The sequence below is a fragment of the Alosa sapidissima genome, chromosome 8, assembly GCF_018492685.1.
Source record: "Alosa sapidissima isolate fAloSap1 chromosome 8, fAloSap1.pri, whole genome shotgun sequence".
NCBI lineage: Eukaryota > Metazoa > Chordata > Actinopteri > Clupeiformes > Clupeidae > Alosa > Alosa sapidissima.
The window spans coordinates 30160792-30183917 of NC_055964.1; the positions used below are offsets into that span (position 1 = coordinate 30160792).

At 41.6% G+C, this 23126-nt stretch overlaps 4 protein-coding genes and 1 pseudogene across 6 annotated transcripts in view; 1 reads left to right on the top strand and 4 right to left on the bottom strand.

Annotated features, from left to right (window-relative positions):
* The window catches only part of LOC121714945 (tripartite motif-containing protein 16-like), a 1397702-nt gene that overhangs the window by 947152 nt on the left and 427424 nt on the right, over nucleotides 1–23126 (top strand). The window lies entirely within an intron of this gene.
* Nucleotides 1–23126, bottom strand: part of LOC121714956 (tripartite motif-containing protein 16-like) — a 964796-nt gene that overhangs the window by 27129 nt on the left and 914541 nt on the right. The window lies entirely within an intron of this gene.
* On the bottom strand, nucleotides 1400–9246 carry LOC121714981 (annotated as a pseudogene).
* LOC121714974 (E3 ubiquitin/ISG15 ligase TRIM25-like) lies at nucleotides 10525–12367 on the bottom strand. 2 transcript variants are annotated; one of them, XM_042100247.1, is made up of 4 exons: nucleotides 11793–12367; nucleotides 11174–11201; nucleotides 10810–10828; nucleotides 10525–10689 (listed from the first exon to the last, which is right to left on the bottom strand). In XM_042100247.1, the coding sequence occupies exons 1-4, from the start codon at nucleotides 12354–12356 to the stop codon at nucleotides 10638–10640; spliced, it is 663 nt and encodes a 220-aa protein (XP_041956181.1). In that variant the 5' UTR covers nucleotides 12357–12367; the 3' UTR covers nucleotides 10525–10637. The 2 variants fall into 2 exon arrangements, with proteins under 2 accessions (XP_041956181.1, XP_041956182.1); XM_042100248.1 differs by lacking the exon at nucleotides 10810–10828.
* Nucleotides 22532–23126, bottom strand: part of LOC121715639 — a 59593-nt gene continuing 58998 nt past the window's right edge. The window contains exon 17 of the mRNA XM_042101509.1: nucleotides 22532–22939. Coding sequence (XP_041957443.1) covers nucleotides 22910–22939 — 30 coding nt within the window. The 3' untranslated portion in view covers nucleotides 22532–22909. The remainder of the gene's footprint in view (nucleotides 22940–23126) is intronic.

Sequence of the window (23126 nt, forward strand, 5' to 3'; positions counted from 1 at the left end):
TGAGAAATATGATGCGAATAGAAGAGATTATTTAACGGATTCAGTGTGGACAGACAGCATTCAATGCTACACAACAGTGGCTCGCTTGGGCGCATGTAGGATGCCCTGTACACCTTTTTTTACCCACTGGAGATATGCCTCCCTGGATGCCTACTGGGAATGGGCCATTAAGCAATGCAGTTTAGGTTAAAATATCAAGAACACATAAGGTCCTAGCCTAAATACATATGGATGCCCTTTAGAAAATATAACATTTGCTAGAAAGTTACTTTCCCAAAAGAGTTTATGAATGAAATCTGCCATACAAGATAAATGATGTATGTGGGGGATATGTCATTTATTTTCATATTATCACCTACACGTCTACCCCTGCCACCATCATCACATACGTTTAGACACACACATCAGCTTCATTGCACACATGCAGCACTCAGGGTGAGTCTTTGCTCTTCCACAGAAAGAGATGAGTTCAACATTCTGAGTTCAGAGTCAGATGGAGTGTTCTGATTGACAACATTCTATAGAGACGGTAGGGTACATTACCAAGGCTACATTCTCTGATTTTTCTTTCTCATAGACTTGCATGCAAAATTGATTGTTTTCAAGAGGAATGTATTGTATTCTTATATATTCATATGATCTTTCTTGTTGTGATTTCCCATGTCCTATGATAAGCAAATTCAGTAAATTCAACAACTTGTAAAAAAGTGATCTGTGTGATTTTTTTCATGTATTTATTTAGTTATGTGAATTTAACAATAAACCCCAATACATATCACAATCACAGGACTACATATAGAGGAAATTGTTAATTTTTTTTTTTCCATCAGACATGTGTCCAATCACAGAGGGACTAAACGCCTGAACACCTGGGGGAGGGGAAGGAGGGTTAGGGGGAGCAGGAGGGAGAGGAGATGGATTGTGGGAGAGGATCAGAGGGGGTGAAACACTGGGCTCAACACATTTCCTACCCAATAGTTTATGTGTGGTGTGCTGATGTTTGTTCCAGCAGAGGTGCAGATGCTGTAATATCTGCTGGGGTCCAGAGATGAGGGAGTGGTTTTGCTCTTTTGTTTTCATCAAGAACAGAGAATCTCAGGCAGCTGAGAGGCAACTGCACCATTGTGTGAGTGGTGGCTTATACTGTATGTGTGGTGATGAGAAGGGATGTGTTTATGTGTGTGTGTGTGTGTGTGTGTGTGTGTGTGTGTGTGTGTGTGTGTGGGTGTGTGGATGTGATAGCAGCATCTATCTTTACATTTCTATACTGCTGTATGTGGTGTGGGTCACAGCGTCTTCACTGATGATCCAGATGCGGGTCTGAACCCAGGGCAGAGTGTGTGAGTGAATGTGAGTGGTCGTGGCTTATATGTGTGATGAGATTGGATGTGTTTATGGGTGTTTGTGTGGATGTGATAACAGCATCTATCTATATGTGTCTGGGGTCTTTACATTTCTGTCCTGCTGTATATGGTGTGAGTCACAACAGCTTCACTGATGATCTAGTACATACTATATAAAACCCAGGGTAGAGTGTGGGGGATTGGGCCTATATGGTCTGGGATCACAACAGCTTCACTGATGGTCCAGTAAAGTAACATCTAAACCCAGGGTAGAGTGTGTGAGTTAATGTGGTCTGGACTCTGTGCAGGAGGGTCATTGTGTCAGAGATGCTGTAGAAGGCCAGAGTCCCTGCCCTGTCATCCACATACACTCCTATTCTGGAGCTGGCCACTAGAGGGAGATTAGTGTCTTTATTATTGTGCCTGAAATAGGAGCTGGAGAAGCATCCAGGACTGATCATTACGTCCAAACCAACACTCATCACCTTTCCTGCTGATGCTTTTGATTGATAGATAGATAGATAGACAGATAGATACATAGATACATACCCACCCAAGGGGAAATTCTATACAAACCCACCCACTCCACTCCACCTCCCAGTAGCAGCGTCCAGACACACTCTCTCTACACAGCACCTGCAGCCACCCATCAAATCTTTCTGGATGATCAGGATATGACTGGAGCTCATCTCTCCACTCCACCCTCCTGTTCCCCTCAGACAGATGGAGGTGTCTGTGTGCTGTGTTGGGATCCAGTGTGAAGTGACAGGAGTCTGATGGAGGAGAAGAGAGAAGACACACTTAGACTAGCATTTGTGTGTGTGTGTGTGTGTGTGTGTAAAAGGATACAAGGAAGTTTATTGTCACATGCATATAGTTACTGGAAGTAAGAAATGCAGTGAAATTATGTCTGGTGTCAGCCTATTTGTGCATTAATGGGGGGGGGGGGGGGGGGGGGGGGGGGGGGTAAAAAAAGCAGTAGAAGAGGGGTTTAGTAGATTAAGTGGCAAGGGCTGCATAAGAGAGGTGGGGGAGGATTAGGATGGGGGGGGGGGGGGGGGGGGCACCAACAAGGAGCACCCAAGAGCAACAGGGGCAAGGAAACACTCCCTTACCAAGGAAGAAACCTTGGGCAGATCCACGGCTCAAGGGGCTAACCCAACTGCCAGGGGTCTTAGTGTGTGTGTTGTGTATGTGGGGAGAGGGCAGTGTGCAATATGTGTGTTGGAAAAAAGCTTCCTCATGAGACAATGTGCTGTGTATTGGGGGGGGGGGGGGGGGGGCAGTGTGCTGTAAGTATGTTGGGGATGTGTGTTGGAAAAGCTTCCTGATGAAATAATGTGCTGTGTATGTAGGGGAGAGGGGGGGTGCAGTGTACTGCAAGTATGGTGAAGGGACTTACTATTGCAAGCAGAGTAATGATAGCTTCAGCGAAAGTTCTACTAGGAAGACTCGTAGTGTAGCTTACTCCTCCCATGCTTACACGGAGCCAATCTTAGCTTTGCCTACTTTCGGGAAAGCCCTGCAATCTGATCATTCACTCATTCAATCAGCGCTAGCCTATAGGAATTCAGTGGGCTCTTTAAATATGTACCACCTAACACTGCTTCTGCTTCTCAGTACGCTGACTTTGACGTCCCCTCCACCTCCCCTCCAGCCACCTCTGCCAGCAGTCCACGTCCATCGGGCATGGTCTACCTACCACATCTTCCTTCAGCCACCGCCACCAGTTGGTCCCCGTCTCGTCGTGGGGGGTAGGCTCCCCGCCCCTGCCTTCATCCATCGGCAGGAGACGAGATCCGCTCATCGCTGGACGGATCTGAGACGGGGCCTACGCCAAAGACTGTTACCTATTGAGGACTCTATCATGCTTGCATCCAAGCCGTTCCTTTACTAATTAAATCGTTAACTGATTCTATTCTGTCTACTGAGTCTTTCTGGTAGAACTGAGAGTGATAACAGTGAAGATGTGTTTTGTGGGCGGGAGGAGAGTGGAGCAGTGACTGTGTGTGTGTGTGTGCGCGTGCGTTTGCATGCGTGTGTTTGCGATTCCACAAATACTTGAATGAATGACTGTGTGTACATGTTTGTCTCAGTGTATGTAGACCAGACCAACTTCCACTTTAAGAACTCCTCCCTGGTTACTGGCTCAGTAAAAACAGCCTGGACATCAGACACTCATAAAGAAGAAATGCATTAGTGGTTTGAGATCTGGGCTTACAAATGGAACACCTAAAGGTTGTGAGTTTAATCCCAGGGGCTGCCACCATTGTGCCTCTGAGCAGGGCACCTAACCCAAAGTTGCTTCAGTAGTTCCTATAGTTAGTTCACTGTGAGTCTCTCTGGACACTCTCTGGAGTGTCAGCTTATTGATTCATTTGAATCATAGACTGAATATATAGTATATATACAGTCTGTGATTTGAATGCAATGGAACCATTTTAATCAATTCCTCAACCCAACTAAATGCAGAGAAAATGAGTCATTAAGTTGGTATATTACGCATTGAATTACCAAAACTATCTGGGTACAAATATGCATTTGTGAGTCGCTTGGCTTCAATCAATTATTTTTTTAGTTTCTCAGAGTGCTTGACCGAACAACTCATAGACCTGTAACAACTTATAACTTCTAAGAGACTGTGAGAAAAGGCTGCACTTGGCAAAAAACTTCATTTTATGTAACCTTTTCTCCTTTTCTAATGAATGTAACCGACCTGCTGCAGAGATCTTCATGACTTCCTGCTTGAAGAAATCCTCCAGCTGCCCCTTCAGTGTGGAGACAGATCCCTTCACAGCCTCAAAAGACAAGCTTTGGCTGACAGAGGTGCTGAATGAGTCTTCAGACTGAGGTTGAGGGCTGACTGATTGAAAATTCTTCGAGAGAGAGAGAGAGAGAGAGAGAGAGAGAGAGAGAGATGACTGGATAGAAACAATTAAATCTGATCTATAGATATATGATCTCTGTGCAAAATTGATATTTTAATGGATTAGCATCGTATACACCATTGCTGTCTCATGTAAAATAAGTTGTCCTATATAATATAGTTGGTCGGATTTAGTAAGCAACGTAATTTGATGTAATACAAGAGGGTCCCTCCCTTGTGTTTCTAATAGGTGTTCTTGGTCTGAGAAATGTTGAAGACGTCTGATCTAATGCATATCCAAGGTTACATATTGCAGACTTTTGGCACTGAATGCAATATTGCAGAGCTTTGGCACTGATTGAATGCAAGAACATTCAACTGAAAACAGACAATTTAATTATGATGTATATGTCAATTTAATTAGTATGTTCCAACGAGGATTGTATGATGTTGGAAATTACTGGCACAGTTACTCACTGGGCACAGTCTGGCCCGAGGGTGGAATTACAATGTATTACTGCTAATAGACTCTTCTCACTCCCCACGATTCAGCATTAATATTACATTATGTACTGTACTTATTAATATGTAATAGAACACTACTACTATACTAATAGTTTGCTTTGGATGTGTGCCCATTATTCATCATAATTCATCAGGACTCATTAAGCAATGGGATAAAAAAGGGAGTTTGTTGTGATAAAATAACTTTATTCCTGTGATCTGGTAATAGCACATCAACCCAGCTGCTACAACAATTATAAATTATATTAGAGAGCTGAAACCTTAATCAACTAGATGTACCGCAGAGCGGTACAAAATATGACCGCCGCCCAGTCCAGCACATTTTTTCCACAAAAAGAAATCACGCTGAAACACACTCAATTCTCACTGGTATCTGCTAGACAACCAGTATCAAAACATGATTAGTTCATAGATTTCACATGTGAAATTCTTTTTATACAATCCCACCTCCATCTTGCCTGTTCATAATTCTGAGAAATTCTTGATTGTTTTTGTTATGTTTATGTTATGTGTGTGTGTGTGTGTGTGTGTGTGCGTGTGCGTGCGTGCGTATGTGTATGCCTGTGCATGCAAGCGTACATATGTCTACTGTGTGAGTATGTGTCATACGTATGATTATTGTGAATTTATGTGTGTGTGTGTGTGTGTGTGTATCTGTTTGTGCACATGTGTCCACATGAAATTGGTTAACATGACCCCTGGAGGCAAACATACGGAAAAAAATGGTCATCCTAGGCCCTACAGTTCTCAAGATATTCACAGAGAACTGTGTCTGCCCTACCCTCCTTTCGGGGGGTCCAGTCCAGCCGGGGGGCTACAGATCAAAACGAAAAATTACGGTTCCATGCTATCCATGTGGGGGTACATGCCCACCAAGTTTTGTGTACCCCGGTCTTTCAGTGTCCCGGGAATCCTTGTTGGTGTACGTCACTAAATGTACACATAAATTATTTTATTGTAAGGCCCCCCATGAACCAAAGTACACAAAACTTGGCATGCATTCGGAGGGTGTCATAATGATCCTACACTTTTAATTTCGTGCAGTTTTGACCTTGTCAGCCAGAGATATTGTGATGAAAACACCTAATTTTTTGCTTTTTCATTTTTAACTAGGTGGCGCTATACATGAAATAACTGGTAATGGGATGGGTTGACATGCCTCCTTAAGACCAACATACATAAAAAAGGTGGACCTCCTAGGCCCTACGGTTCTCGAGATATTCACAGAAAACTGTCTCCGGCCACCTACAGGCCAGTTGGTGTATAGTAACATAAATTAATTTATTGTGTGGCCCCCCATGAACGGAATTCCACAAAACTTGGCGTGCATACAGAGGGTGTCATAATGATCCTACACTTCCAATTTCGTGCCGTTTTGACTATGTTAGGTCACAGATACCTTCAATTACAACACCTCATTTTTACTTTTTTATGTTTAACTAGGTGGCGCTATACATGAAATGAGTGGTTATGGAATGGGTTGACATGGCCCCTTGAGATCAACATACAAAAAAAAAAAAGGTCCTCCTAAACCCTAAGGTTTTCGAGATATTCACAGAAAACTGTGTCTACCCTACCCTCCTTTCGGGGGGTCCAGTCCAGCGGGGGGGGCTACAGATCAAAACGAAAAACGATGGTTCCATGCTATCCATGTGGGGTTACATGCCCACCAAGTTTCGTGTACCCCGGTCTTTCAGTGTCCCGGGACTCATTGACGGAAATTTGGGCATGCGAAAAAGAAAAAAAAAAAAAAAAAAAAAATCTGACTAAACCTATATGACCGCCGCTTCGCTGCGCGGCGGTCATGATAAGTCTATGTGCAGGATGAATAGTATAAAGATCAGTAGAATAACTATGTATAAATGTAATTACAGTAGGCCTATGTACATTTGTAAATAAATAGAAAACTATGGGTGAGAGGGATAAATTAATTTTATTTAATCGTAAAAGTAAATTGCATTCAATGAAATTGCAATTAATAATATTTCCAGTAGGCTTTAATGTCACGCAAAAAGTACAACCAAAGCTGAGCTTGATCATCTAGAATGTCTAAAGAACCAGAACTTGAGTGTAGTTTTTTGCTGGGTCCCAGGCCATGTTGGTCTGAGGGGAAATGAGAAAGCGGACAGTGCTGCTGAGCAAGCCCTCAATGAAGAAGTCACAGAATGTCAAATCCCTGCCCCAGACCTTAAACCTATACTGAACTCTTACATCTCAGATAAGTGGCAATCTGAATGGGATTAATGTACCAACAACAAGCAAGGAATGTGAATTTTGGCACATTTTCATGATCCACTGGGTCGTTATGGGCCACACAAAATACGGTGTTGCTAAAATTACTCCTATTGTGGCTATTAGAGACATGCATTCATGAGTATCCAGCTACATTCAATGAGTTAAGTAAAATACATTCACACACACAAAAATGTTGTGGACATTCCTTTATTCTGAGATACATCAATAGGCTCTCAAAACAATCCCAAACAGACATAAGGTCTTTATAGAGCAAATCCATATAGATTATTTGTCAAATAAACCAGTAAAACAGAATTAGGGGATGGAATATATAACATTCATACTCATAGCTCATATTTTTAAAATAAATCAGTGAAAAAGTATCCTGACAAACAAGCAGCATTTTAATGCCTTAGTCATATTTCATAATTTCACATTTTTCTCTAGGTTACCTGATAGCCCAGTTTGAGAGGTGCAAGACGTGTGATATTATTTCTTTTTGCAGCCAATCACTGCTGTTGTTTTATTTTATTGATTTGATTTTAGTCATAGAAGCTAAATTCGAAGGCAGGCCACAGGTAAAATCCAACGAACCGCATTGGGTCAAGCCAGGTTCAGCATAGCGTATGTCACTGTCTGCTCACGTTGGTGACCGGACCAGGGCAAGCACACTTTTGCAGTTCCCGCCGGAAATGCAGTCTAGTTATTTTTGTAGTTTCTCAGAGTGCTGGACCAAACAACTCATATACTGTACTGTACCTGTAACAACTTATAACTTATAACAGAAAAGGAGAAAAGGCTGCACTTTGCATATGAATGTCTATACATTGTCTATATGAATGTCTATACAATAAGTAAGTCCCCAGCTGTTTAAATCTTAAAGGTGCCATGTGTAAGAATTGAGGTAAAAATATCCAAAAAATGAGCTACACGCATCAAAAGAATGAGAAGAAATAAGGGTGATGATGTCATTAAAAAAATGACAAGGTATAGTGCTGCAGAGATATCAACCTGAATTAGCATGCTAAATTACTAGCCACAGCCCGACAGGTGTCATTATACCAGTTTCGGCCATGGGAGGCGGTATGCGGGCAACATAACTGCCAGCCAAACTGCAATACACGTGTCTTGGTTGTTACTCTAGGGTACACCAACTCACTTTCTCGAGGTATACTGCCCCCATCTTTTATGGAATGTGGAGTATGAATTGATTTTTTTGCCGAACATTACACATGGCACCTTTAAGGGCCTAAAAACCTCCCATTGACAAGTAAAGATGGATATTCCACTATTCTACTACGAGTCCATCATCTTCATTAGGAGGGTAAAGGCATGTTTAGAGGACATTCAGTTCTAACTCACCACAATCAGTTCATTATCACAAGGCAACTGCAGAAGTAATGAATGCAATCTGATTTGGAGTGCATTTTAAGGTTACTGTTTGTTAAAGCTGAATTCTAACCCCATCTCTGATCTCCACAAGCTTTTGCCTTTTTCTGTTGTTATAGATGAATTCAAAGATCTAGTGTGTTTGTTTTTTTCTCCTAAATCCTTCATAAAAGTCTTACTTCATGCCTCTTACTGCAAATTTAGCCATAATATATAAAGGACCTTAGCTTCTTAGAGACCAGCAACACCCCCATGCCTCTTTTTTTGCGCTCAAGTTTTGGCAGCTGAGAAAATATTTGAAAGATGAAAAGATTCAGTGAAACTATCATTCCTTTACTAGAGCCCAAATGTAAAGCCTTAGAGGCTGTTAGAATCAGTCATTAAAGACTTAATGTATGGTGGCAGTCTCTCCTTACTGTTTGTTCTTCTGACTGGGAGTTCAGGATCAGTCTCTGGGAACCAACACATAGACACTCATTCACCCAGAATCAACAGAACAAACCAACACACATCTCGCTTTGCATGTACTGTATTATCTTCACATATTTTTTCCCCCGGAAATGTTTCCTTTTGGCATTCGTGACAGGCCTGTTAGCTCTGAAAGGAAGTTATATTTTAGCTGTAGAATGGAATGTATCTTAATGACAGACTCACATTCTAAAGACTGGATGATCTGGATATGTGCCACTGTTGAGAGACAGAAAATACAGTCAAAATGAATCCATAACAATTCGGACATAACAATGTCTTGTAAAAGTAGTGCATGGTTGTGTGTCCATTCTAGATGATTGTCCAACCTGCTGCATATATCTTGGCTACTTCCTGCTTGAAGATGCCATCCAGTTTCTCCTCCAGCTGCACCTTCACTGCAGAGACTCCTTCACAGCCTCAAAAGAGTCAGCAACAGTCAGCAGCAGTGACTGACACAACATTCTGCAGAGAGAACCACAAGGTTGGAGTCAGGTGGCCCACTGGTTAGCACTCTGGACTTGTAACCGGAGGGTTGCTGGTTCGAACCCCGACCAGTGGGCCACGGCTGAAGTGCCCTTGAGCAAGGCACCTAACCCCTCACTGCTCCCCGAGCGCCGCTGTTGTAGCAGGCAGCTCACTGCGCCGGGATTAGTGTGTGCTTCACCTCACTGTGTGCTGTTTGTGTTTTGCTAATTCACCGATTGGGTTAAATGCAGAGACCAAATTTCCCTCACGGGATCAAAAAAGTATATATACTTATACTCATAGGTGAGAGTCAGGGCTGTTTCCCCAAAGGCTGCAGACATAATGGGTTAAATCAGTTAAATCTGATTTGGGTTAAATCAGTTACCGGTAAATCTGATTTTGGTTAAATCAGTCTGTTTAGTGTGTTGGTTATTGTACATTCATGTGTTTAAGTATGTGTGCATGTTACATACTATACCTACTCCATGTAAAGCAATACAATCCTTATCACACATTATACACACATTACACAGCACACATACTGTACAGTTATTTTTACACACCAATGTCTTTGCACAGAAAGATATATCAACTGAATTCTCTCTGTCATACAGTAGAAACTGTTATGTTATTATGACCAATGACCGCCTCTAGAGTCTCAGAATTTGTGGTCAATGATTCCTGGGACACCAAAACACTGAGGCACATGAATCTTGCTGGGCATGTAGCCCCAAATACTTTCACGGAAAAGAAGCGTTTGGTCCCCAGGGGCCACTACCTCCCTGTGCTGGACCCCCGAAAGCCAAAAAATGCAGTTTTTCGTTTAATAACTACCCACCCCGTTGCACCCGAGATAACAAAATGTTTGTGGTATGTTAGTCTCAAGGGCCCACATCAACCTAGCCCATAACTCATTTGTGATGTTGCACTCCCCAGTAAAAATGAAAATGCAAAAACATGGCTCTTTAATCACCACCATCTTCAGCTGAGATGTCCTGAACCGCTAGGAGATGTTTACAAATTGAAACCCCACCCTCCACACACACACACACACAAAGACTGCAGGATTGAGCATCATATTTTATATCGCTATGCAGTACATCTAATTATTATGTTATTTCAGATTCAGGAAACGCATTTAATTTAAATTAATGATGTCACCTTGAGGAAATGGATGTGATCCTCAGTGTGTGAAAGCTGCTCCAGCTCAGCATCTCTCCTCTTCAGCTCAGCAATCTCCTGCTCCAGTTTCTTCAGGAGTCCTTCAGCCCGACTCACCTCAGCCTTCTCCTGAGCTCTGATCAGCTCTGTCACCTCAGAGCGCCTTCTCTCAATGGAGCGGATCATCTCAGTAAAGATCCTCTCACTGTCCTCCACTGCTGTCTGTGCAGAGCTCTGTTAGGAGACACACAAAGAGGAGGGCAGGAGACACACAGAGGGAGGTGAAGCTGAAAGTGTTTCATGGTGTCAGTGGGTCTTTGTGTGCTGTAGAGATAACAGCAGTGGCACACTTACTCACTGGGCACAGTCTGGCCTGAGGGTGGAATTACAATGTATTACTGCTAATAGACTCTTCTCACTCCCCACGATTCAGCATTAATATCACAGACTATGTATTGTACTTAGTAATATTTAATAGAACACTACTACTATACTAATAGTTTTCTTTGGATGTGTGCCAATTATTCATCATAATTCATCATGACTATCATTAAGCAATGGGATGAAAAAAGGAGTTTGTTGACACAAAATAACTTTATACCTGTGATCTGGTAATAGCACATCAACACAGCTGCCATAACAATTATACATTATATTAGAGAGCTGAAACCTTAATCAATTATTTTTCTGGTTAATTAATTCTCTGGTCAGGACTCACCTTGATCTGTTGATCCTTGATCTTGCTTCTGTTGATAAAAAGGCAGACATACTTAAGGCAAGTTCATTTATATTGCATATCTAATACACATGGGTAATTCAATGTGCTTTGCATGAACAAAAGCAAATAATAGTAAATAAAAAAAATAAGGGGCAATATTAAAAACAGTTTAAAAAGCAAAGTACATAAAATGGAATTATAAAAAAACAATATAGAATCATTACAAGGACAATATACATAGTGCATCTGATTAACAGGAAGTGCATTTGAACAGCAACTGTAACAGAAAGCATCTGAGAGCAGTGCTATGCTCTATTCATTTGTTTTCAGTAGGAGCTCTGACATTGTGCATTAAACACAAGTCAAGCTGGCTCAGAGCCTGAAAAAACATTGAACCTTTTGTGCGGTATGGTATTCCATCGATGCTGCTACAGTATGTCAATGTTTGACAGAATTTATACATGTTGCACTTTGCACCTGCTATGATTTCCTGGTTCATGCCTTCTCTACTGAGAAGGAGATGTTGTAAAAAATCTGTAGACTTCAAGACACCTTATGTGTATCAGACCTTTCAAATCAAATGTCATATCAAAAAGTGTAGCTCCAGTAACTTACTTACCTTTTTGTTTTTCCATTCTGACGCAGCTGTGACTGTGTCATGGCCTCTATGTTCATCCATCGTACACAGGTAGCAGATACAACTCTGATCAGTCCGACAAAATATTTCAAGCACCTTCTGATGTTCAGAGCAGATTCTTTCCTCCAGCTGGCCTGTGGCATCAATCACTGAGTGTTTTCTCCCAGGATTGAGGTCATTGTGAGCTTTGAGGTGAGTTTCACAGTAAGACAACAGACAAACCAGGCAGGATTTGACAGCTTTGAGTTTTCTCCCAGTGCAGAGGTCACACTTCACATCTCCAGGTCCAGCAGAACAGTGAGCAGGAGCAGCAGCCTGGAGTCCAGTCTTCCTAAAGTCCTCCACCATCTCAGCAATTAGACTGTTTTTACTGACAGCAGGTCTTGGCCTAAATGTCTGTCTGCACTGGGGGCAGCTGTAGATGCCTTTACCATCCTCCTGATCCCAGCAGCCTTTAATGCAGACCAAACAATACATGTGTCCACATGGAATGGTGACTGGATCCTTTAGCAGATCTAGACAACTGAGGCGTCCGCCATGTCTCATCCTGACCACACTGAGCAAGAGAGGAGACAGCAGTGTGAAAGGTCACTTTTGGTTTCCTGTATTATCATCAGGAGGAGTGGCTGCCACATGGATAAGACACATGGTATGTCTCTCTATCCCAGTGTGTATGTGTGTGGTTGTATGAGAGACAGATAGATAAACAGACAATGACTAGCGGACGCAAGTCATAGACTTTTCTCTGGGTGAGACACCAATCCATCCAGTCACACTGTGAAAATGAGTGTGTGTGTGTGTGAGTGTGTGTGTGTGTGGGCTGTTTGTTGTGTGTGTGTGTGATGTAAAGCTGCAACGGTATGAGATTGTCACAGTGGGATCATCATCTCAATTAACTAGATGTACCGCAGAGCGGTACAAAATATGACTGCCGCCCAGTCCAGCACATTTTTTCCACAAAAATAAATCACGCTGAAAGGCCTATATGATTCTCACTAAATTGCATTATCCACACTCAATTCTCACTGGTATCTGCTAGACAACAAGTACCAAAACATGATTAGTTCATAGATTTCACATGTAAAATTAATTTTATACAACCCCACCCCCATCTTGCCTGTTCATAATTCTGAGAAATTCTAGTGTGCATGTGTGCGTGTACATGTTTATGTTTATGTGTGTGTGTGTGTGTGTGTGCGTGCTTGTGTGTGTGCCTGCGTACAGTGGGCAGTGCTTCGACTTGGCCAGCTTCACTCGCGGTCCGCGCGTGGGATCACGCGGTATCACGCGACTTTAATTTGTATTTTCCCAGTGTGACGCTGCAACAACCCAAACAACCGGTAGATGGCTCAAGTGAGCAGGGTGTCTCGTAAAAAGAAATGGAGTCTGGAAAACCCTACACAGACTTCACTACAAACTTTAGCAGACTGGTTTAGAAATAGTTTAATAGCCAGAAATATGCCTGCCCTAATAAAGAAATATTTGGTTAACTGTGAGTGAATTCCGTTTGCAGCCGTAGAAGAAACGCAGGACAAATTAAACATTCTGGTTTTCTCCGAGTGCAACGATGATAGACAGACATCATTTGGACAAAATATAAAGCATATTAACCTCCGTTGCTCAGCCAAATGCCTTCCTGTTACGTCCTGTTATCACGGAGTTACAGGCGATAAACGATTTTTGATGGTCACAAGTTTACTTCATTAGCGGTTTATTTTTTTGATTATTAAAGAGTGTTTTTCATTTAAAGGTTTGACTTCATGCTTATTCAGTAGAGCATTTAGTGCTCTTCCCAATCCCAGACGTTCACATTGCATGTTTGTTTGTAATGGATGCAACCGCGAGATACGCTTGTCATAGGCGCCGATACCGTGGATGCTCCGTCTCTCGGGCACCCACTGAAAACATCGAGCACCCACGTGTGACAGCTTACAGTCCCGGCTAAATTTACATTAATTTAAAATCAAACATTGCAGTTTATGTTAAATTCAGCATCTCTCATAATGTGATTGGATATGTTGCTGTCAATTCCCTACTTCATATACTAACCACCAATGAGAGCGTCTCTATATGAAAATTCCTGACACTTCCCATCTGAAGAATTAACGCAAGGCTTTGTCGGGTCTTCAGCCCCGAATGTTTAAAATGTATATAGCCCTGAATATCATTTTAAAAGTAGTCTGACAAAGCTTATTGTTTTGTGACGCAGCTAAACACTGGTACCTCATAGAACGTCTATAACATAGCCTAGGTGGTCGCAACTCACAAAAGTAAGCAGATAGAAAGAACTCACGCAAATCTAGCCTACAACACGCAGACAGATTCATGCGCAGGGGAGAGAGCGCGCGCGCACTGTGCTTTATGATTGTTGCCTTCTGATGGTATCTTGCTAATTCACTGAACTGCATTAGGTGACACAAATGGTATTGCCTTTATCTTATAACTCCTTGTCTGAGCGACTACCAGGCCTATGGTTTTTAAAAGTCAGATGTTCCCTGACAAAGACATTCGAAAATTAAGAATGTTTATTGACTTGAAAAATACACTAATTTTTGCAAACTCCCTTCATTCAACCCTTGAAGACATCGCGGTCTGGTGCGCTATGTAGATCGTTTCTCGTACCATTTAATTTCTCAGAATTTAGGTCTACTAGGCCTACAATAACGTCATCACCAAATACATCTTTTATTTTTAGTTGATCAACCACAAAGAGTAGCATAGGCCTACTGTGCACAGTGCACTGACGACTGTAGCAGCCCAACGTAACCAGTTGTTGTTGATGAAAAGGCAACCCCTTGTTTCAGATAGCCTGGACAACATGTTACCTGGGTGTTGCCTACATTATTAATTAATGGTAGCCTACAATAGTTAATTGATTCGCGTAACAATTGATTGGCTCAAAGAGTAGGGAATCAGGATAGAGAGAATCACGCGTGTGTTGCTTTTGCGGGATCGAATCCAGTTTAATGCTAGTTTTCAAAACATATATTTTTTACATGTCTTTTGTCCGAGTGGCTGTAATGTAGCCGAGCGCTCATGGCGTATGAAAAGCGACTTCAAACCGCCTAAAACAACTTGTTTGTGAATGTCTGACAACTGCTGCAGCGCATGCACGCGCAAGGAAACCAGTACGTGGAGAAACCAGAAGGCACACAACACCGGAACGATTTTAAGGCTATTTTGCATAGGCTACTCAATGGTGCTATTTCACACGCATTATAGCGACCCCCACTCACCGGGGTTAGTGGAAGGTGTTAATAGACGATTGGCGTAGCCTACAGTGGACTAGGGCTGTCAAAATTGCTCAAAAATGACGTTCGAATATCCCCTCTAAAACTAGATGTACCGCATAGCGGTACAAAATATGACCGCCGCTCAGTCCTGTACATCTGTTCCGCGAAAATAAATCACACTTCAATTTGTCTCCATATTTTACTCCATCCCCCACTCTTAAAACTTTTGTGCTTGTTTGGCATGCCTGAGTGTGTGTGTGCGACTGCACAGAAAGTAGCCTACTGGTGCTGAAAAGGTGAATAGATTGTAAAATAGCCAAAGAAGATGTAGCATTGTTATAAAACCTTTAAAATCTCTAAACAATTACAAGTAGGGCAGTTCATCACAGTTCATCCATTGCAACTGGATTGATGAAAGGTCACTTACACCTAGGCTACACTGTATTTGGGAAAAGCAAAAGGTATTAGGATAATGTTATTTATTTATTTATTTATTTATTTATTTATAAACAAAAACATCTGTCAGTTCCATGCCATTTTCAACAGCTATCAAAAACAAAGGTCATTTTTGGATGGATGAATTTTTTGTGAATGTTTCTTCTTCTACATAAGATTTTAGTCATCTTTAGTTCATGTAATACTTTATTGTCAATGCACAAATTAAGCAACAGTAGTCTGAAACGTTATTGTTAATGCACAAATTAAATAACAGTAGTCTGAAACGAAATGCTGTTTTACATCTAACCAGTGGTGCAAATAACTGACATGTCCAAATGGGCCTTGATGAAATGCGTCGCTAGACTGTTCATACACATTTTAACGGGCCAAAGTTGAAGAGCTGCTGTCCGTTATTGTTCGTGCAAATATAGGCTGATTCATGTTCCTTTGCATTGTGTAACTGAGGTCCATGGCTAGTCTGGCTTTCACCAGACCAAGCTCAATCTTTAAGAAATCAAAAAATAAATAGCGGGCAGATCAGATGGGTTCACCCAGCCTAGTCCATAGGCACCCGATATTGTTTAATTTTCCGATTGAGATATCCACGCTCTGGCTATGCAAAAATGCATCAGGGAGTTATGACAAAACTGTAACTAACAAACTAGATCCAAATAGAAAGCTGTTAGCTTCCCTAAGCTACAGGTAGGCTTATAAGGTAGGCCTATTTACAACATAAATTGTCAATAGGCTATGCTGGCGACACAAATAAAATCTCCTTTGGAAACCAATGGCTTACGCCTTACAGTATCAAGCGGACTTAAACTGCCATAGTTTGGCGAAAAGTTGTAATAAAATTCACGCAGCTCCATGAGTCAAGGAAAGCGCGAATTAAGTAGACACTTCTAAATGGGACCCACTACACAGTAGCTTAAGGTGTTTTGCTAAAGCAGCTATAATGAAATGAAGGTGTCATTGTTTGGATACTTCACACACACGTGCTTTTTAATTTCACAGACTACAACTACCAAGCTGGAATCAAAGCACATCGATTCCCCTCTCACACCCTGCACGCACTTAAAACAAAATAAACAGGCGTCTCAGTCTCACGCATGTATAGGCAAAACTGTATCAGACCGGTGTAACGCTGGTAAATCTTCCATTGCACAGAATGATTTTGTAGCACGTGCAACAAATGACAGTCGAAAGATACAATTACAGTGCTGCTATCAATTTGCTTGGTATAACCGCATTTATAGTTTTCTACAAATGCAATCAATCAAATTGGCCTCCATCACTCAACTAACGCTAACGGTAACATTACCTAGGTCCTTATTGATATTATAAGATTAACGTACCTGCAGTAAAAACCAAGCATGTCCGATAAACATCCTCAGATTTATTTCGGCTTCAAGAAGAAATGGGAATTACATTTACCTATCCAGGCTTGGAATTTCACCATTCTGGGGGCAAGGCCACTTGGCTTTCAGTTGGGCATATTTGGTGGGGGGCACAAAGGCCACATGTCAGGGCACCAAGGCCAAAGTTAATACAGTAGTAGGCTATAAAAATGATCAAAGTTGTATTCACTGCAGTAGACCTGCATCACTGTATGAAACATTACAAAAACATGAAACATGACATATTACATATAACTGTAAATCATCTGATCATCTAATATCTACTGATATCTAGGCTATATTTAACATTTATTTTATATTTGGCCTGTTATGAAATCATGTATTGAACAATTTAAGCACAGCTCGGCTTTAAGAAACTCAAATAGCCTAGATGCATGCTTAGCATTTTGTGATCATTAAGGCTACTTTCACAAACTCTTAGTCAGCTGTCCTCTGATTTACCGATATCTAGTCGACATTTGTAATAATTATTTTGTATTTGGCCCGTTAATAAAATAATGTGGAACAATTTAAACACAGTGTAAAACTTAAATCCCAAATTTGGAGACATGCATGTATGTTGAAATTTACTGCAAATTCAAAACGGGATTACTCTTGAACGGCTAACTGTACAGGGGGCTGCTTTACACCTTTCTGTTCGGTAAGGTCTGCTGTTTATTCTGATGTATGGTTTGTCGTATGTTAAACGAAGGGTTCGTGAAGTATTCCACCGAGATGAATGGGTAGGGAGATGGACGCAAAACCTTCAGTAGAATTTATGATTAAATTGAATGATATTTTTCACTTTTCTCGCGAACCGTTCACCACAGCAATTAGCGGCTAACATCGTTTAAAAACTGAGAAAAAGCTCTTTCATGTGATTCTTGTTATGTCTGTGTGATGAGTAGGCTACTTTGCACTTTGCGAGTAGTTCAACTGAGAAGAATGGGTGAATTTGGACGCACTTTCTTTCTTGCGCTGTCACTTTCTCCACTGTGTAATTTGCGCTGTGAATGCTAAGATTGTTTTGACAGGCCATAGGCTAAATATATATCGCTATTAGTAGGATGCAAAGCAGAATATTTAAAGAAGGGGGCACCAAGGCCACCGTGGCCTGTAAACCTCTGATTTTCAAAGGGGCGTCACGGCCAATGCAAGGGGCTACGATGGCCATGGCCGTCGTGGCCGCCGTGAAATTCCTACCCTGGTCCTATCCTTATTAGACCGTTCTCTGCGGTACAGTCCTTGTAGGAAGCGTCCATTGTTTTTCCAACCCACTTTTAACTTCCAACAAAATTATGTCTCACTGCAATGATGCGCCATCTAGTGGACAAACGACTACTTATCGGCAATACTGGAAATGCAGCCATGATGATGATGATGAATATTTATTTTGGCTTTCTTTTAATCCTACTGAATTTGTAATTATGTATCAGCCGTTCTAATACCGATAGTATGTGGGTGCCTGTGTGTGTGTGCATGTGTATATGTGTGCACCGCCATCTACAGGCCAATGAGTGTACAGTCACTAAATGTACACATAACCTAATTTTTTTTAGACCCCCCCATGGATGAAATTCTACGAAACTTGGCATACCCCCAGAGAATGCCAGGTCAATCATACACATACAATTTGGTGCAGTTCTGAACATCTTAACCGAAGATAGGGGCGATTAAAGCAGAATAATATTGCATTTTCATTTTTTACCGGGGGGTTGCAAATTACAAATGAGTGATTATGGGCCAGGTTTATGTGGGCCCTTGAGACCAACATACCATAAAAGATTCTTCATCCTCAGTGCCACGGTTCAGGTAGTTATTTAGGAAAAACTGCTTTTTTTGCGGTTCGGGGGGCCCAGCACGGGGGGGGGGAGTGGCCCCCGGGGACGAAACAAAATTTTTCCGTAAAAGTCTAGTGGGGCTACATACCCGGTAATAATAAACACATGTATTCAAATATATTGGAATATCTAGGCTATATTATTTGCGCATTATGTCAGTGATGCGCATCATGTCATCTGTTTTTAACTTTTTGTATGGTTATTGCTTGATAGGGGGGATCCCAAGCAGCTTTTAGCCATAAGGCATTTCCTAATTCACCTGACACTGATATTCAAAATGTTGAAACTATTTCGGCATAGCCTATAAGCAGTTTAATTAAATGTAATGTTAGCTGTAAACAAACGGGCTTCTTGGTGAGGCTTGGCCTCACAGATGCGCTCGTGCCTTAAATGGCAATACAAATCTTCACGATAGGCCTATTAACTGACCGCCCGATTCACGTTGGCTGGGGGGCAGGGGGGGCCATCAGACATTTGTTCCCAAGAGTCTATGAATTGTTAACCCGGCCCTGCCCCCAACGAACGCAACTTTCCACCTCTGAGATAGCTGAAAAGAAGTCTAGAGGACTCCTAACTCACTAGACCTACTTACTGTAGGCTACGCAAACCACAAGCCTGCATTCGAGGCAGGCCTTCTGTTGAAGAATTTTATATAAATCCTGCGCTAACAGTAATCCTCCTACCCCCGCTACCACAGCTGTGGATAGTGTGGCATGCTCATGACACGCTTTATGTCTCCTTCTTGCAAACTAGGCCTATAGCCCAACCATTTACGTCTTCAAAAAATAACAACTTGCCAGATATGCCTTCATAAATTTGGGCTTCATTCAGCATTTTGTTCTTCCACTGGAAATGACTCTTCTACATTTGCTGCCTGCTGCATCCTTTCTGTTTGTATTGTTTAGAAAATGTTTGACGTCTTGAGTTAATGCATTAAACATTGTTTGCTGGTAACCAGCCACAAATAGTCTACAGATTCTTGCGTGCGTTCTCTCCAAAATGTGCCCGTTCTATAGGCTATCCAAGTGCATAATTCTGCGGCATAAAGCAGATGTATTTGTGTATTGTACAGAAAAAAATAACCTGTCAAGCAGTCAACTGACTACATTGCAGTCAATAAGTAGTGCAAATTATGAAACCAAAACGTGGGTCATAGTTGTCTAAGCCTCTGCTGTGAGGCCAAACCCATGAACAAAGACGCATTGATATCTGCAATAGTTTTTTTTTTTGGCGAAACAAGCTCACAGCCGAACAAGTCATACTGAAGGGAGAGGCAACTGGCATGTGATCTCCCCACGGGCCAATGGATGTACAAGTTTTCTCCTGTGCCTACGATATTTAATCCAGTGTTTTGTCAAGTTGCAAAATGCTATTAGTTTTAACGAATTTTTATGATAGTATGAAGTACTTTTTGTATAGGGTACTATCTTAATTGCTTTATACTCAATACTTGACCAATGGCTATTGCATCTGTCTATTTAAAGTGAGAATGTGGCATGTGATATACTGTGTAGGCTTCATAAAATAAAATAAACAGATTGCTAATGGCCTACAAGCTGATCTGGGGGGTGTTTCCCGTACAACTACGGAGGTTAGCTTTTTACTAACAGGATGCATCGTTCAACTAACCAACATGTAAGTTACGACTGTTTCCCAAAACTGTCGTACTTACATAGTACTGTAAGTTTGGACCATGATAGTTTCCAAATTTCAGTAGTCTGGACTAAGGTGGTTAATGACGTTTAGTAGCACGTGAACGGGCACCTGCACATACTTCTGTGGCGCATTGCGTTAAGGCCGGCAGATGACAGCCGCCGTTGCACAGCAGTTACCAGTCCCCTGTCCAAGAGTTCGAATCTGGGTTAAGACGTTGACAATAATATTATTATTAATAGTTTATCTTTTGTGCAGATCATATTATCAAAATCAGAATCAGCCTTCTTGGCTTGGTTTGCGTAAACTAACAAGGACCCCCCCCCCCCCTCCATGAAAATCAAAGGCTACATATTCTCAGCTGACTCGTCAAAAAATTATCTGCAAGTGTGTGACTTTTACTTACGTGCACATGGCTGCAAATTGACTTTTAATTTATGTATTTTCTGCCTTGGGCATTTTAAAATATGGATGTATGGTGGTTAGAAGTGTAAATATCAATTAGAAACCTAAATATATTTATAATTATTAATTTGCAAACAAATAACTCGCGTCAGTGACGTCTTTGACATGAAGATCCCTGGAACTATGCTTCTAACATTCTACCACAGGTCGAGAGGTGTAGTTGTAACTACACAACTTTACGATAGTGGTAACGAACGTTCGTTGCTACTATGGTTTTGGGAAACACTAACGTAGTGGAACGATGCATTGGACTATGTAAGTTCCAAATATGAATGTAATTCTGCGGCATAAAGCAGATGTATTTGTTTATTATACAGAAAAATAAAAATGACATGTCAAGCAGTCAATTGACTACATTGCATGTACATTGCAAATCGGCAACAACATTGTTTTCTGCAGAAGCCTACCCAAGGCTACAGATTAATTCTGAACAGTTATTTCTCTACTGGCTCAATTATCACACCACTGTTTTGATTTGCGTAGTTGCGTTAACCCCAACACTGACAATAATGTAGACAGCAAATTTCGATTTCGATATCGTTACCACCGTGTAGTCAAGCCTTAAGCCATACCCAAGTAGCCTAAATCGAGGTAATGTTTAATTATGCATGATTTATTTTGTTATTGAATTCGTAGGCTGGGATTACTCTCGGCAACAATTATGTTTAATGGTAGATACTGCTTTTTCAGAAGGGACCGCAGGCAGAGCGATGTACAGTGGTAGAGCGATGCACAGTGGCTGAAAGTGGTACTAAAGCTTCACGCAGCTTCACGCCGCGTAATGCGCGAATGAAGTGGTCATTTGAAAGCGATGCCCACTGTATGTGCCTGTGTTTGTGCATGTGCATGCATGCGTACATATGTCTACTGTGTGAGTATGTGTCATACGTATGATTACTGTGAATGTATGTGTGTGCGTGTGTATCTGTTTATGCACATGTGTGCACATGGAATGGGTTAAGATGACCCCTGGAGGCAAACATACACAAAAAAATTGGTCATCCTAGGCCCTACGGTTCTCAAGATATTCACAGAAAACTCTGTTGGTGTACAGTCACTAAATGTACACTGGGGGGGGGTGGGGGCTACAGATCAAAACAATGGGTCCATGCTATCCTTGTGGGGCTACATGCTGCTACCCAGTTTGTGATTGGTTACATTGATATGGATCACATGATGGGAGGTCAGCCGACTTGGGATCACATGAGAAGTATTGTTGAGACTTGAGATCATTATTGTAATGACATCATTAGAGTGACCCAATCAAGGCATACATTTCCTGTTCCTAGTTAACTGTTCCTGTGGACATGTGACAAGCATGTCACAGTAGGCCCACAAAAGGCCCACACTTAGTAGTAGCTGATCAAAGTCCACATATGATTGAAAGGATTATCATCAGTCTGGGAATTAGGATCCTTACAGGAGCGATTCCTGTAAGTCGACAGACTAAATGTCAGAGCAAAGGGGCTAAAGGTGAAATCAGCAGGAAAGGAAATAACCATATATGGTCAAGGAAATAACCTGTATGGCTAGGGAAATAGACCTTATATGGCCCAGGAAGGAGAAGCAAAGACCTCAGATAGGCCAGGTATGGCCTGTAAAGAGATAATTCCCTTAGAAATGGTCAGAATGAAATTAGGAATAAAGTCTCACATTACATCAGATTGGAAAGTACTGAAACAACCAAAATCACACACAGTATAAGACATATTTTTTAATGTATTAACAGCAAAAGGTTTCCACCATTATAATGGGCTCAGCTCAATTCTGATTGGCTGAGCAGTGTTTGGTGACGTTTCTTAAAGGAGGCACTTCTCAAACGCTGAGGAGCATAAAAGGTAGAGCATAGACACATTCAGATCAGATCTCATCGGGGTAAATCAAGCTGGTCCATCTTCATCCTATTGCCTGACAGTTCAGTCTAGACATTGTTTGGACTGTATTCTCACTGCAATATGGTGAATACAGATCAACAGTTTTTCGGCATCTCTCGTCTGCATTGTCTCCTTCGGATACTTGGTACATCAAAGAGGTTCAGAGGTGGGTTTCTTTTATGACAAACTCGTCTCTGGTTACTGGGTCAGGCACCTGGACATCAGACACTGAGAAAGGAAAAATGCATTACTACTAATGGCAGCCTTACATTGTACGATTTTGGTCTGTTTTTACAGTCGGTGACTAAATTTCCAAAGTCGTACAGAAATCATGGGAGTTGTACTGGAATCGCGGCGCGCTCCCGTCAACTAGATTGTTAAGTGTAAGGTGCCAATCTTAGAGGTTTTAAGTCAG